Genomic DNA, 13,731 nt, shown 5'->3' with positions numbered 1-13,731 from the left:
CTCAGAAAATAAATGATATTCATGGTGGTGGCCATGATGTATCATCCTTATGCACGAAACTCAATATAACTGTCATTAAAAGTAAAGTTCCAGTATAAGAAAACCTGCAGCTGTGGGGTGTAGGAACCAAAATATCAAAGTAGCCTATGGTGGGTTTTAGGAAGGAGAACAATATCACTAAGTCTATTTTGTTTAAAATTTTCTTTAACACCAGAATAAGGCCATTTATCAAATGTATCACAAATGGCTGAATAAACTGAAGTTCAAGTTGTCTGATGCAAAGTTTTCATCTTCTCAATATTTTTTTCTTAATGGTTCATTATTAAGAATTGAAAATAATATAAATAGCTTTAGTTGATGATTTAAAGTTATATTTAATAAAACCATCAGTATATAATTTGTTCTGATTAGTCAACAATTCAGTAAATGGATGAGTAGTTCCAAAATAATTGACATCCATAGTCTGAGACATTTCGCCCCCACATGTCAAACAGAGGAACTGCATAGACAGGCGCAATTTAATCATGGGCCTTTAGTGCAAATCGACCCAGGACAGGATGCGATGATGAAAGGTTTTCTAATGTTAGAGTTCCTGTGGATGTCGAGGAGATGTCATCACACATAAAACAATATATTTTTCAGCCCATAGTGTAATTACACATTGAACCAGACCTGAGGATTCCCCCACTGATTGTGTTGTGTGTAGCGTTCTCAAAGTTGGCTCGATAACGACCAGGACATTTAACCAAATAAAAGCTCTGATCCAGAATAATCCATTAAACGCTCATTAGACAGAAACATTTACTTTATGAATAATGCATTCGCCCGGTGGCAAACTCATTCCAGCATGCATCATGTCTTGTAATGGAGGCCAATTTTACAATTTCCTATTTGCCCACATTAGCCAGGATCATTTCAAGTGCTCGTGCGAGTCTCGTATAGCTCATTGTTTCCAGAGTCGTGACCAAAACTGTCTTTGGATTCCCCACACAGCGTGAAGCACAAAGTGGGTGATGTGGAGTGGCTTCCATTTTAAAACAGCAAATACTTGGATGTGTGAAGATATCAACTAACAGATATTTTTTATTTGACCTGTGCTGAAGGCCTGTGTGAGGTCTCCTGCCTCAGGTTGTTTTCGTGGCTTCAGGAAGTTCAACGCCTTACCTTAAATTGCGTAATTACGCAGCAAGGACTTGGACATATGATGATAAAACCTGGATATACAGTATTACTCTTGGTCACATGTGGTGAACAGCATGTCCACGTCAGCCAGCAGCATGCTTGTTGTATTTTAATTAATCACATTAATACACACACCCCAAAATATTCATTAAATGATCGCTGCTCCCTCCACACTAACGCCCACATCTCTCATCTTCGTGGAGAGGACTGTAAATCAGACAAGGGCGCTTTTGCCAAGGGTCTGAAATTCAAGGGGTGTGTGTGCACGCGCGTGTGTGTGAATGCGTGAGCGCGCACGTGTTTATATCAATGCGCAACGCTCCAGTGCGCTCTCTGAGGGGAATAAGTGGGAGTGGGAGAGGAGAGGGGACGACAGTACGGAGGAGGATTCAGTCGGATAAGTAAGTCGTCACCAAGGAACGCGAGCGCATCATCATTAGCGAGGTCCACTGCACCAGCTGCAACTTGCTGCCACATCACGGCACCAACAGCATCCTCCATGTCCGCCGGGTGAGTCCATGCACATGCAACACTACTGGTTCTCTGCTGCTGGTCACTGCCACGTACAGTCTTTCAATCAAATGTAATTGTATAATAGGAAAACAGGAATTTTCAGATTGGCACCTGCAGGTCATTCATACGTGCTCAGCTGTCAACATTTAAAAAAGACGAAACCCTTTCAGATCAGATAGTTTTTTTATTGTGCAGAGGTCTGAATCAATAGCCTCGCAAGCTTCGTGCGTTAATATTGTTCATAAATTAGGAGAAAACGTATTGAAGTTATCCTGCGCGCACAGGAGGCAGTTGGTCTCCACGGCAGATGGGGAGACAAAAGGAGAAACCGAGTGAAAAACTGAGACAAAGGATGTTACAGATCATTTTGCCTCGACACCGGCTGCGACTGCGACACAGTTGAGACGCGTAATTTTAGTAGGAGAAAAAAAAACACATATAGAGGCAGAAATGATTATTTTCAACATTGCACGCAAAACAATTCAGCGTTGGTTTCGAGAATCTGTATCCAACGGCATGGCAGACAAATAATATCGTGTAGCCTTATTTCACCCCTCTAATAAAACAAACACTTACAAACTTTAATTATGAAAATTAATCCTTATATTTCTCATGATTTCTGTCTAATTCTGTTGAATCAGGCCTCGTGATTTCAACTTTATCTTGAAATACTAATATGTATTCCATCTTTGACATTAAGCCCTTTGTCTTTTATTACAGTTTGACGATGGATCACAGTTTCCTGCCTCGGTCCATCTGGACCAGTGACAGTAAATTCCTCCAGCATCCAGCGGATCTCTACAGCAGCGTGATCGTTACGCGCAGCATCCCCGCGGGCACGTGCTTCGGTCCATGTGTGCTCCAAAACACTTTCTATGACACCATCGCCTTCATAGCGCAGAAATCCTTTGACAGGAGAGCGAAACCTTACGTGTTCAGGGTGAGTTGCGCAGTTTTGTGTTCATGTATTTGAACTTTACTCCGAACAGATTTGCTTTGGTTAGTTGGTTGAATTTTAGATATTTTCAGGAGCCTTGTGATTTCGTAACCATCATTTCATGAAATCCCCATGGCTCTACTTTAAACCTTCACATTTATTTGCCTTATATATCTTTGACTGTATTTTATAAAAGCTGCCACAACAAACTATGATTTAAATAACGTGAATTAAAAGTGCCACCTGCAGAAATTTTATTTTTCAATTTAACAATTTTCCTTTTAATTATTTTTAGTAATTCAAGTTTGCAGGAAACAAAATACAGTAAAATGGGGTATTTTGGAAGCTGGTGTAAAAATGTCAGTGACTCCTGTCGTCAACAGGTGGACCCTGAGGCCATGCGTAATTCTGCGCTGGTGCTGTCCTGGCTACGGCTCGTACAGGCTGCGCGCAACGGAGAGGAGCAGAACACCGAGGCCTTTCTGAAAGCGGGTCAGCTGTACGTGCGGACCACCCGGGACATCCGGCAGGAAGAGGAGCTGCTGGTGTGGTACGACCAGGAGCTGTCTCACCTCCTGGGCTTCACAGACATGACCAGAGGACCAGGGGAAGGTGAGCTGCAGTCATTATGTCGGACTTTAGTAATGATGTACACTTAAATGCATTTCACTCCACAATAAATGTCACATAAAATATATATTATATTGTCTTTTTGTCTTTTATAGAGTACAAATGTAGCAGATGTAACCACGTCTTCAAGAACGAGTATCCCTTCTTATCCCACTGTCGTTTCCTCTGCACCCAAGTAAAGAGTGACCCCTGGAACCGCGAGGTTTACGCGCACAAGCACGTGGAAATAAAGAGGCAACGCCGAGTGACAGATTTCCACAACATCGCCAGAGATTTGGAACACAAAAAACCCAGCAGCAACGAGGACGCAGAGATTTATCCCAAGAGAAGGAAATACGAGGACACGCTTTATCCCAAAGGCCGGAAAACAGTTCTGTTAGAAAAGACAAATATTTCAAATGATGATAACATTACTCAGCTGGTTAAAGGTTACGACCAGGCAACAGGAGACGCGTCCTCCTCTGCGGGGAAACAGAAAGGAGATAAGATCAAACCGGATCATTTAGGATGTAAGGTTGATGATGATGATGATGAGGATGATGTTGACGTGGTGGGAGCCAAAGAGACCTTTACGCACGACAGAGAGATGGCAGAGAGCGCTGAGGTGCACTCAAGCAGCAGCAGTGCGTTTTCTCTGGTCCTGTCCCACAGCCAGGGCGAACAGAAAAGCGCTTTCTGCAAACCGAGCAAAAGAACTTCTCCCATCAACCCCCAGGCGCATCTCAGCAGCGCTGCAACAGCCCCCTCTAGCCGCCTAGAGGAGCGGCCCGACGCTTTCACCCCGAGGACCGTTTTGGGATACAACAACCTGATGGCGTCCAGCATCCTGAGCGGGGACTTACAAAGTGGACCCTCCCCGGTGGCGCTGAACAACACTTTCCATTACGCACCGGAGCACTGGTCCAGGAGCGTCGGCGCACAGCTGCAGACCGCGTCCTCCCTCACGATCCTCCCGCCGACGTACACCTCATTCGCCGTGTCGGTACAGAACTGGTGCGCCAAGTGCAACCTGTCCTTCCGCATGACCTCCGACCTCGTCTTCCACATGCGCTCCCACCACAAGAAGGAGTTCGCGGCGGAGTCCCAGGTGAGGAGGCGCAGGGAGGAGAAACTCACCTGCCCGATCTGTCACGAATACTTCCGGGAGCGCCACCACCTGTCCAGACACATGACCTCACACAACTGAGACGAGAGGGGATGGAATAAGGAACTGTATTTATTTCCCAAATAATGCTCGTATTTAACATGTTTATACCCCAGACTAGGTGTATAACAGTGAATGTAGATAACTGTAAAGAAAATAGCCAGACGGACAGACATGGCCTCCACAGCCTGTCCACTAGATGACGATAGAGGTACGTGTTGCTCTCACTGCAGTGTTGTCTGTCCTTTAGCCCTGTTGATTAGGTTGATGGTTATTTTTGTGCCTTATGGAACTCAGGAGGGGAGGAAGACAGAGAACAGATCATGATTGTCATAAATATCCAGACGCATGCCCTCTTATTCATCAGATTTTCTCTGCTCTGATTGGTACAGAACACATGGATTGGGTGTATTTGCACATTGGTTTTGAAATCTAAAATGATGAAAATCAAACACACGTGTCGAGTATTTTTTCATCATCATGGTTCAAATTGGAAACGGTGTCCGTTTTTTTGTGTCCCAGTAGGCGGCAACTGAGACCAAGATTTCATTTTTCTCCAAATAATTGTCTATCAAATATGTTTGCTTGCTGAATTGTTTTGGCCCAGATTTGGGCCACACTTTCATCTGGCACACATTCCGTTTGGATTGATGGCACTCGGGCGGTCTGCTCCTGTTTGCCCTATCTGAGCTGTAAGTACGCTATAGCAATACTGCCTAGAGCACTGCATTTTTGCCAAAAAAGGCTGGCATTTGTTTTGGGATATTTTGGCCACGTTTGCTATTTTAGAAGTGGCTCACTTCAGGCTCACATCTTTCTCCTGGCCACAAGAAGTCCAGAAATGCCACATTATTGCCTGAGGTGGCCACATCTGTCTGGGTTGTGATTACACTGTGCCGAATGATCCAAGATGCATCACTTCAATTTCAGTATGTTGTTGGAGATGTTTCATCCAGCATTTCTACATGCTATATGGAAAAAAAAGATAATAGGAAAACACCCAGAGGCCAATTTCCTGGCTGCCGCACAATAATTAAATCAATTTGCAGTCTTAAAAACCTATTCATTACCAGACTTGGATGGAGCCTACACACAAGCCCTCCTGCTTTGAAATGCTGATTTTATGTTTCCTCCAACAATGATGTTAAACTTACCTCCTATTCGGGTCAGGCTCCGGACACACGGACATAAATAGCCGTCTCTGTTGCAGGTAAATGAGGCGGGAAGGAGGCATGAAGTTCATGGGAAAGTCAAGCCTCGACCCTGCTTGGGTGCTCTGTAACGTAAGCACGGATGTAAAACCCTCCCATGCTGCAGTTATCTACTTTTATTTGAGTAAAAGACTTGATCCCCCTCAGTCTCTGCAAAACCACCAACCGATCAGACTCTCAACAGGTGCCTTCTGGGAGGTTCATTTATCATTTTCTGTAAAATGTAGCAGGTTTATGTCATGGGTGTTTTGCTTGTGATGATGATCGGGCGGAGATCATTACTCATTTGTTTTATTAGTGGGACTGCGGCCTACACAGGACATGGAAACTGGGAGAACAAACCAGGAGAGCACTGGAACATGTTTCTAATCTTTCAGTGAGTGTTAAAACCTCATTCAGCTTCAGGTTTTCAGAATAAACGTCTCTGCTGAATGAATAACCATTAAAAGAACATTTTATTTCACTTTCTGAAGGAAAAATACGATTTTTGAATCAAATAACCTGCGGCCTGCGTGATTAAATGAATGATAAAGAGGCACAGTGTCACTTTGTTTAAAGCTATGAGCCATTAGTTCATGAGAAAAGAGCCAATTCAGCCCAGACAGAAAATCCTCTGTTGTCTAATAATGGCCGTATTGCTCTCCTTTAATTGAACAGTCATCATGTGGAAAAACAAATATTGTTCTTGGTTCCCTCGTTTCGGTTTTTAGGTACATTGGGCCCCGTGCACGTACCTAAGACTACTGTGGTTTTCTCCACTGGAACTGACCGTGGTAAGTACTCTCCTGTGACTGTGATTGTGGTTGACACAGGGTTCACTTTTTAATAGCAGACTGTGGGTCCAGACTGTGTAAGGGATCAGTCAGGAAATGAGGAAAAAGAAAAAACCAGCCTGGATGTATACGTTACAATTGGGTCATCCTACTTTGAAGCTCAGAAATCTATTAATGTAAACATGAATCATAATAACCCTAATTACAGTCATCATCGTTATTTAAACGGAGGTTATTGACCCCATAAAAAGGTACATTTGTGAAAGAGGCTTCGAGCTGCGGAACATTTCCACTCATTCGAAATGGAGAAAACAGAACCAGGTTTTTGGTTTCTGAGGCTTTTCTCTCACTCCTCTCATCTGTCTCTGGCTTTCATCCTGAAATATGGGTTAAAGATCATTTTAAAGCTCTAAGGATTAAATTTTTTTAATGTCATATTTACTGCTTTAATTCACAATTCATCAAACACCCATCACCCATGGTACTTTTCAGAAATTCAGGAACTGTGGCGGATGAGTCAGTCAGCGCTAAACTGAATATTTCTGATTGGTGGGAGCTTTCACTGCATTTTATTTCCCTCAGCCATTTTTTTAAAACCCGTTGCGGCAAACCAACTGTTCACACGTCTGAGTTTACAGTTTTGATCATGGACCTGAAGAAAACGTGCGACAGATGGACCAAAGAGTCCAGATGTTGCTTCGCATTTTATAGTTGAGCAGGACATCCAGCGTGAACTGAAATCAGTGACACGAAACGATAACGATATGCTACGATCTCCACTTCTGTGTCAAAAACCAAATGAAATCGTCTTTGATTCATTGCTGACAGTAAAACATGAAATACTCTATATATTCTCTGTATATCTAATAATGCAGACAACAGGAGAGGCCTAGATTGTTTTTAAAGACAATACCAGCTAACTGACGGTTCCTTCTTTAAGCTCCTCGCGCACAATTGCGTGTAAGACGATTTATATTTTCAGCCGCAGTATAAACAGTACAAGGGCTCAGTCTTTTGTTCCTATTCTGCTAAATGCCTCTGCACGTATTTGAGACACCATCACTGTCCAGTCTTGGCAAACTTCAAAGCATGTCTGTAAACAGATGTGGCGCTCACTGCCGACTTTTTCACTGCTCAAGGCAAAAGCAACCACAAAGGAATGGATTAATAATCACAAGGCTCCCTCTGTCATTTCACTGTCAGTTTGACACACTGTTTAGGCACCGTGCGGGTCAGCGTCTTCCTCCTGGGAAAAAAAGTGACAAGCGCTGGAGTTCAAGTGGTTGAGATCATCTATCTGTTACCATCTGTATATGTTTTTTTTTGAGGGGGGGTTATTAAGGAGAACATCCTGCACTTGGAAATGCTCTGCTTTTGAATGGAGGGAGACAGATGGGTAGAAAAAAGTGGAAGTCCACCGTGTTTTGATGTTCAAGTGGCTGACGTCCTAATTGGTGCGTGCCTGCTTCCTCTGTCAACCATTAATGCTCCGCGACCGCATCACTCACATTATTTGCCGGACAACAAAACGTCTGAGCCTTTGGTGTGGGGGTGATAATGAGTTCAAGGGGCTGCAGGGGAATTTTGGTTCTTTGAGTGGAACCTTCCTGCTTTTATTTTGGAACACTGGTGCCTTTTTAGCTTATCCCCCCCAGAATCAAACTCAGTTTAAATTAAGTGTATAAAATAATAATATCCAGCAAGGGGCATTGGATTAAATTACATTTTTTATTCTAACTTACACAAGGCTACCTTTTCATAATTTAAACAATACACATGTACAGCATCTCATCTAGAATATAATAATACAAAACCTAGTAACCATGACAAATTATCTTTAACCAAGTGTCACATTCAAAATAGAAACATTCTTCTGTTTTCAGTATAATATTCTTGAAGGGGTGGCGAGTGTAAATGGATTCCAGATGCTCTCCACAATTCACTGGATACTTCCTCGAGAGCAAGAATGTACAATAACCTTCCCGTCTTGCAAACAAATTAAACGCTGCATGTATGTACACAGTGGCGTGTGATTAGCTCCAAAGTAAGAACAGCTGGACACAGTATGTAAAAATGATGAAATCTGTCCCTTAATCTCTCATCTGTGTGTTGCAGTCTAAAGCTGCTCGATGACACATTGATAAAGTCTCATATTTATAGCTTTTGTATCCAAAGAAAACATGAACACAAACACAAACTGATATATTCTGAGATAAAAGAGAAAACATTCTCTAAATGCTCCTGTCCATGAAATCCTCAATGTTATCTCAAACAGAATCAAAACAACCGGGGCTTCATGGACATGTGGAGCCCTGATTCTACATGTGCGACTCTGTTCCTCTCGCCGAGGCAGATGCCAGACAATGTGTCTCTTCAAGTCTCCTACCGCAGGACAAAAGAGATGGAAGTGATTTCTCTACTGCCTACGTTCCTCGAGGAATAATGACGGCCAGAGTGACGCTGTTTCTCCAGGAACAAGAAACCACTCGACAAACAGATGTATGGTTCTGTCTCCGTTAGTCCTGTTTTCCGTTTCTCCCCACATCCACCCTGTTCATCCTCCTCCCCCCTCCTATCTGCAGGAGCAGGACTGGATGGACATGTTGGGATAAATCTTGAGCACCGGGTTCCTGGACTCGTCCTGGTAGAGCACGGCCAGGGGATTCATCTTTTCTGGGACGCAGCAGGGCTCAGGAACCCCAGGGATGATGCCAACGGCTCGGACTATGCTTTGGATGGTGGCGTGGTTGGACGGCCTCACCACCTGGGAGAGTTTGAGTAGATAGAAGGAGAAGAACAACACACTATATTTACTCGACATAACATGTTAATGCTGTGTTTAATGATATGATATAGAGTTATGTGGTTGTGCTCCTACCTTGGGCATGGGAAATCCACATGTACCAGCACAGTAGTAGGCTTCAAAGGCCTTGGGAGCTATGACCCACTCGCTCCAGCCAATATCTGCAAAATCCACTCTGAGGTTCCTCCTGGAGCAGCCTCTGTGCTGGCTGTTGCCCCACTGCCTCCTCCTGGCATTACGCATTGTCTGTTCATCAAAACTCAGGACAGGAGACTGTGCGTTAGAGCGCCCCCTTTGCTTTTTTACATCCTTTCCTTCATTTCTCCGCTCATGTTTTCGTCCATCACTGATAGTCCTTGTGCGGCCGCTTTTGTCTTTCTTCACAGTTGAGTCGACAGTTTTGAGCCCATGATGTGATGTTCTTTCCTCTTCTTTAAAAACTCGGGGTTCTTCTCTGTCATGTGCTCCTCCTCCCTCCACTTCTTCATCCTGGCTCTTTCTTTTCTCCTCCTTCCTTCCTGATTTAGGCTTGGGTTTGAGGTACCAAGCGTTCTCCCAGAAGTCATCTTTCCTGTATCCATCGGGCCTGTAGTCAACCTCAGGCAGCACATTGTTCTGGATGGGGTCAGAGGGCAGAGTCGCCTGCCTTCTCACACGTCCTTTCGACTCTGGTGAGGAGTTAGGCCTTTGTGGCAGCTGAGAGGAATGTGAGGGCTCTCCTCCCTCGTTGGAAGGGTCATATCTCTGAAGACTTGCTGCCACACTGTTGGGCTCCTCCAAGGCTTGGTCATTGGCATAAACTAACAGGTAGGGCAGGCTGCCGGCAGACAGCGCTTCCTCTTGTTTTCTCTGGTGGTGCTGCCCTAAGTCCAACTCCACTGACACCAGGAGATGACCCTTATCCCGTGCCTCTTTTATGACCTGGGTCACATCTTTCATCTGCCACACCCCTCTCCTGTGGGGGTGGAAGGTCACGTTGCCTAGAAGTGACCCCATTGACTCAGATGTGACCTCTGACCCAGAGGAGACAGAGCGAAAGAGCAGGCTGATGGACGGAGAAAGGTGGACAGCCGAGGATCTACAGGACGGGCTCTCGAAGCGTTTGCAGAACCAGGGTTTTTGGTGAGGCCGCCGCTCAAGCAGGAAGTGGAATGTGGCAGAAAGGATGACCTCTGAATCCTGGAGGGTTGTGAGGTTTAGTCGATATGCCACCCTGTGGTCAGAGGAGTCTGAAAAGACAATCAATCAATCAGTGTCAGTCAGGTGAACAACACTACAATGCAACTGTTATTCTTTCATTACCTCTGCCAGGGAGGTTATGTTTTCATCTGTGTGTGTTTGTTATCATTACGCAAAAACGACTTAACAGATTACAACAAAACTTGGTGGAAAGATTTGGCAAAGGTCAGGGAGGGCCCCATTACATTTTGGTGTGAGGATTGTTTTTCACTTTCTTTAACATGATTTAACACCTAACAAGATAGGGTGCCTTTCAACACTTTCATTGATTTCTCAGAGAAAAATTCATGGATCTAATTAAGTGATGCTTTTAAAATTAAGACTTCTTCTGAAACATTTGCCACAGCCTCTTAAAATATGAATCCACACAGACACAACTACAATGTTTTGCAGCTCGAAGTGTGTTATGGCCAGAATCTAGTTATTCTTGGACAGAGAAGCTAAATTCTATAGAGAAGCATTTGCCAATGTAAACACCAGCAACAAGCAGCTGAACCTTATCTGAATACACAGCTTTGAGCGTTTCTACATTATTTATCAGAGATTTTTCATCATGTTTTTCAAAGCTTTTCTGAAAAAGAAGAAAAACAGTTTGATAATAAAGTTCTATAGGAAAGGCATTTTCAAAGAAGAATGTAAGTTGCACAAACACACTGTATTAGTGTTGAACTCCTTTCCTTGTTCTCTGTTACATGACAGAGCTGTGTGGCTGCTGCGAGGCTCCATGGTCCTTGGTAGGATTTCAGAAGGTGCCCTTAAGAGGAACCAGACTCTGGAGATCTGGCTGGCAGCGGTAGGGTGGTGGGGGCCATGCAGCATGTGGGGAGCTACATATTCATGATGAACATTAACTTCAACAGCAGAGTTATTGTTCATTGTGCAAGAGTTCAGCGGAAGTATGGACTGACTCAAGAGATATACATTACCCTGGATTCAGCCTGCATATGGAAATGCTTACCTCAGTTTCTCTTAAAGCTTCCCCTTAAGCCTAATACAGCCGGCACTGTCTGCTGCAGACACCAAGACATAATCAACTGTTTTAACAGATCTTACATTGTTGTGAAAACTCTCTTACATCTCTCCTTGGATTACACTGGGCCACTGCAGTAAAAATACTCACGTGTTATGATATGCCATCTGAGAACTATGTGGGCTATAAATGTCTATGAGTTGTGTTTATAAAAACACCATCAGAAAGAGAGGGACGACTGTGCCTTAAGCCCCTTGACTCCGGGACGTGGAGTCACATGCGTCCCGTAGCCATAACAGAAACATGGGAGCCACGACAATGACCCTTTTTGCAGCGCGCAAAAACCACCACTGAGGTATTGAACCCGGGCATTTGCTCGCAGGGAATCGCACGCATTCTTGCTCACAGTGCGCGTCTGTCTGCGGTAATTGGTCAGCCTGTGCGCAAGGATGAGGCACAGCTGCTTCCACAAACAGTGTGTCCACAGCGTCCCGAAATCATTTTAAAGCATTCTCAGACTGTTCCAAAACAATCCCACCTATTTAGAGCGTCTGATCGAGACATGCAGCCCCACTGAGCGCTTCCACTTTGAATAACCGTGCATGGAAAATATCGAGGGGCTTGGTTTTGGCTCCATAATACAATCAATATGCACTTGAGTAATTTTTGTATTATTTTCTGCTGTGTGCAGGTTAGTGAATGTGTTCACTCACCTTGACTGGCTCTGACACTCCTGACGGTGTTTCCCTCCTTGAGGCGGCTTTCCCTGCTGTATTTCTCGTACAGTTTGGACATGTGCTGGGAGACCATGTCCTGATCCACGCCATCTGAGAACGGGTCCAACGAGGACCGGAGTGAGCCGCTGTCCCGTGCGCTCCAGGCGCCCCCCGTCAATACCCTAACCGACGCTGCACCCAAGAAACAGCTCAACATCAACAGGAGCAGGTGCGAGGGCATCATACTTAGAGCTGCCGTGTGCGTGCTGAAATTAATACAAAATCCAAAAGAAGGAAGGAATGCAGAGAAGTGTCCCAAACTATCCAATACTTAGAGCAGAGGACTTAGAGACCAATCCAGATGCAAAAAAGGCTGTGCGTAATTGTTCCAAAGTGCTGCTCTCACTGTCCGCTTCGTGCGCGCTGAGCCGTCACACTCGTGGATGCTGAGTGGGTAAGTCCAGGCAAGAGTTTGAGCTGCCACTTCTTACATCTGCGTCTGTGTGAGCGCCAGAGGCTTGAGGAGGGTTATAGTGGAGCGGTGAGAGGCTCTGACGTATACTCCTGTCAGCCAACGAGGTCTCTGCAGAGGACACAGCCAGGAGTTTAGGTCATGATGCTGACCTGCCTCCTCTCCCTCCTCCTCCTCCTCCTCCTCCTCCTCTCTCTTGATGATGATGATGATGTCGTTCTAAGTTGTGTATCCATGTACAGTGACAACATTGATTATCGTTTGTTTAGCACTGGTCACACAAAGCCACTGTTGAACCTCAATAAACCTTTTTTCTACTCTTTCTTTCTTTGTAAGTAATTCCACCTCACAATTTCCATCTCACCACATTATTTCCAGTAACTGCTTCTGACATGCTCTCAGTCACACATAATTAGCATGGAAACACCTACAATAATAGTCTGACCAACCACCCAAGGGCTATTGTTAGAACAGCGATCCACATTTTGTACAGTAGTGTGTGTGTGTGTGTGAGAGAGAGTTTTGGACTGAGAGGCTGTGAGATGACACTTTTGAGGGACTGTCTGTGATTTTATTCATGGCCTCCACTGGGACCGCAGGGCTTAGACTCGGCAGAGTTTTGTCTCTGGTAGTGTGTACATGTATATTTGTACATATGTGTGCATACGAGTTGTTTCCAGTGTGTGTCTCTGATGTCTGGAGCTCTGTACCAACAATGCTTGTTTTGTGGAAGTGGTGGTCTCCAGCAGAGAGGCTATAACTAGCTGGGCCTCTCGGGTCACACTCTTCCCCTACACTCACACACATGCACACATGCACACGTACAGAGCTACTTAGTACATTTTTGGCCCCCAAGGGCCCCACAGGATACTCCTTTCACTATGTTCCACACCAGCGACAGGTCTTAAATCTGAACTTCTCTGGAGATCTGTTTGAATGTGTTTGAATGTGTGTGTGTGTGTGTGTGTGTGTGTGTGTGTGTGACAGCGGGGGAGCATTATGAAGGAGTTGGCTGGAATGGCATCCTTTATGGTTTTGTCATTTCACACAAACACATAAATGCCTCGTCTCTTCCCATACCATGCTGAGTTATACTCCGTTGCAAAACAATATATGATTAATTGCTGTGGTTATTTATTCG

General features: G+C 44.6%; 2 protein-coding genes across 2 annotated transcripts; one reads left to right on the top strand and one right to left on the bottom strand.

Moving 5' to 3' along the window:
* Positions 1-1,529: 1,529 nt before the first annotated feature.
* On the top strand, positions 1,530-4,590 carry znf488 (zinc finger protein 488). The gene is made up of 4 exons (XM_020092569.2): positions 1,530-1,692; positions 2,416-2,635; positions 3,016-3,244; positions 3,358-4,590. Exons 1-4 carry the CDS (start codon positions 1,682-1,684, stop codon positions 4,446-4,448), a joined length of 1,551 nt encoding a protein of 516 aa, XP_019948128.2. The 5' UTR covers positions 1,530-1,681; the 3' UTR covers positions 4,449-4,590.
* A 4,235-nt stretch (positions 4,591-8,825) lies between these two features.
* Positions 8,826-12,504, bottom strand: gdf10a (growth differentiation factor 10a). Its single transcript, XM_020088525.2, has 3 exons — positions 12,116-12,504; positions 9,269-10,422; positions 8,826-9,154 (listed from the first exon to the last, which is right to left on the bottom strand). Exons 1-3 carry the CDS (start codon positions 12,360-12,362, stop codon positions 8,963-8,965), a joined length of 1,593 nt encoding a protein of 530 aa, XP_019944084.2. The 5' UTR covers positions 12,363-12,504; the 3' UTR covers positions 8,826-8,962.
* Positions 12,505-13,731: the final 1,227 nt, after the last annotated feature.

This window comes from Paralichthys olivaceus, chromosome 14 (assembly GCF_024713975.1).
Source record: "Paralichthys olivaceus isolate ysfri-2021 chromosome 14, ASM2471397v2, whole genome shotgun sequence".
Classification (NCBI taxonomy): Eukaryota; Metazoa; Chordata; class Actinopteri; order Pleuronectiformes; family Paralichthyidae; genus Paralichthys; species Paralichthys olivaceus.
The sequence above is the reverse complement of the archived record's forward strand: the minus strand, read 5'-3'. Positions and strand labels throughout refer to the sequence as shown.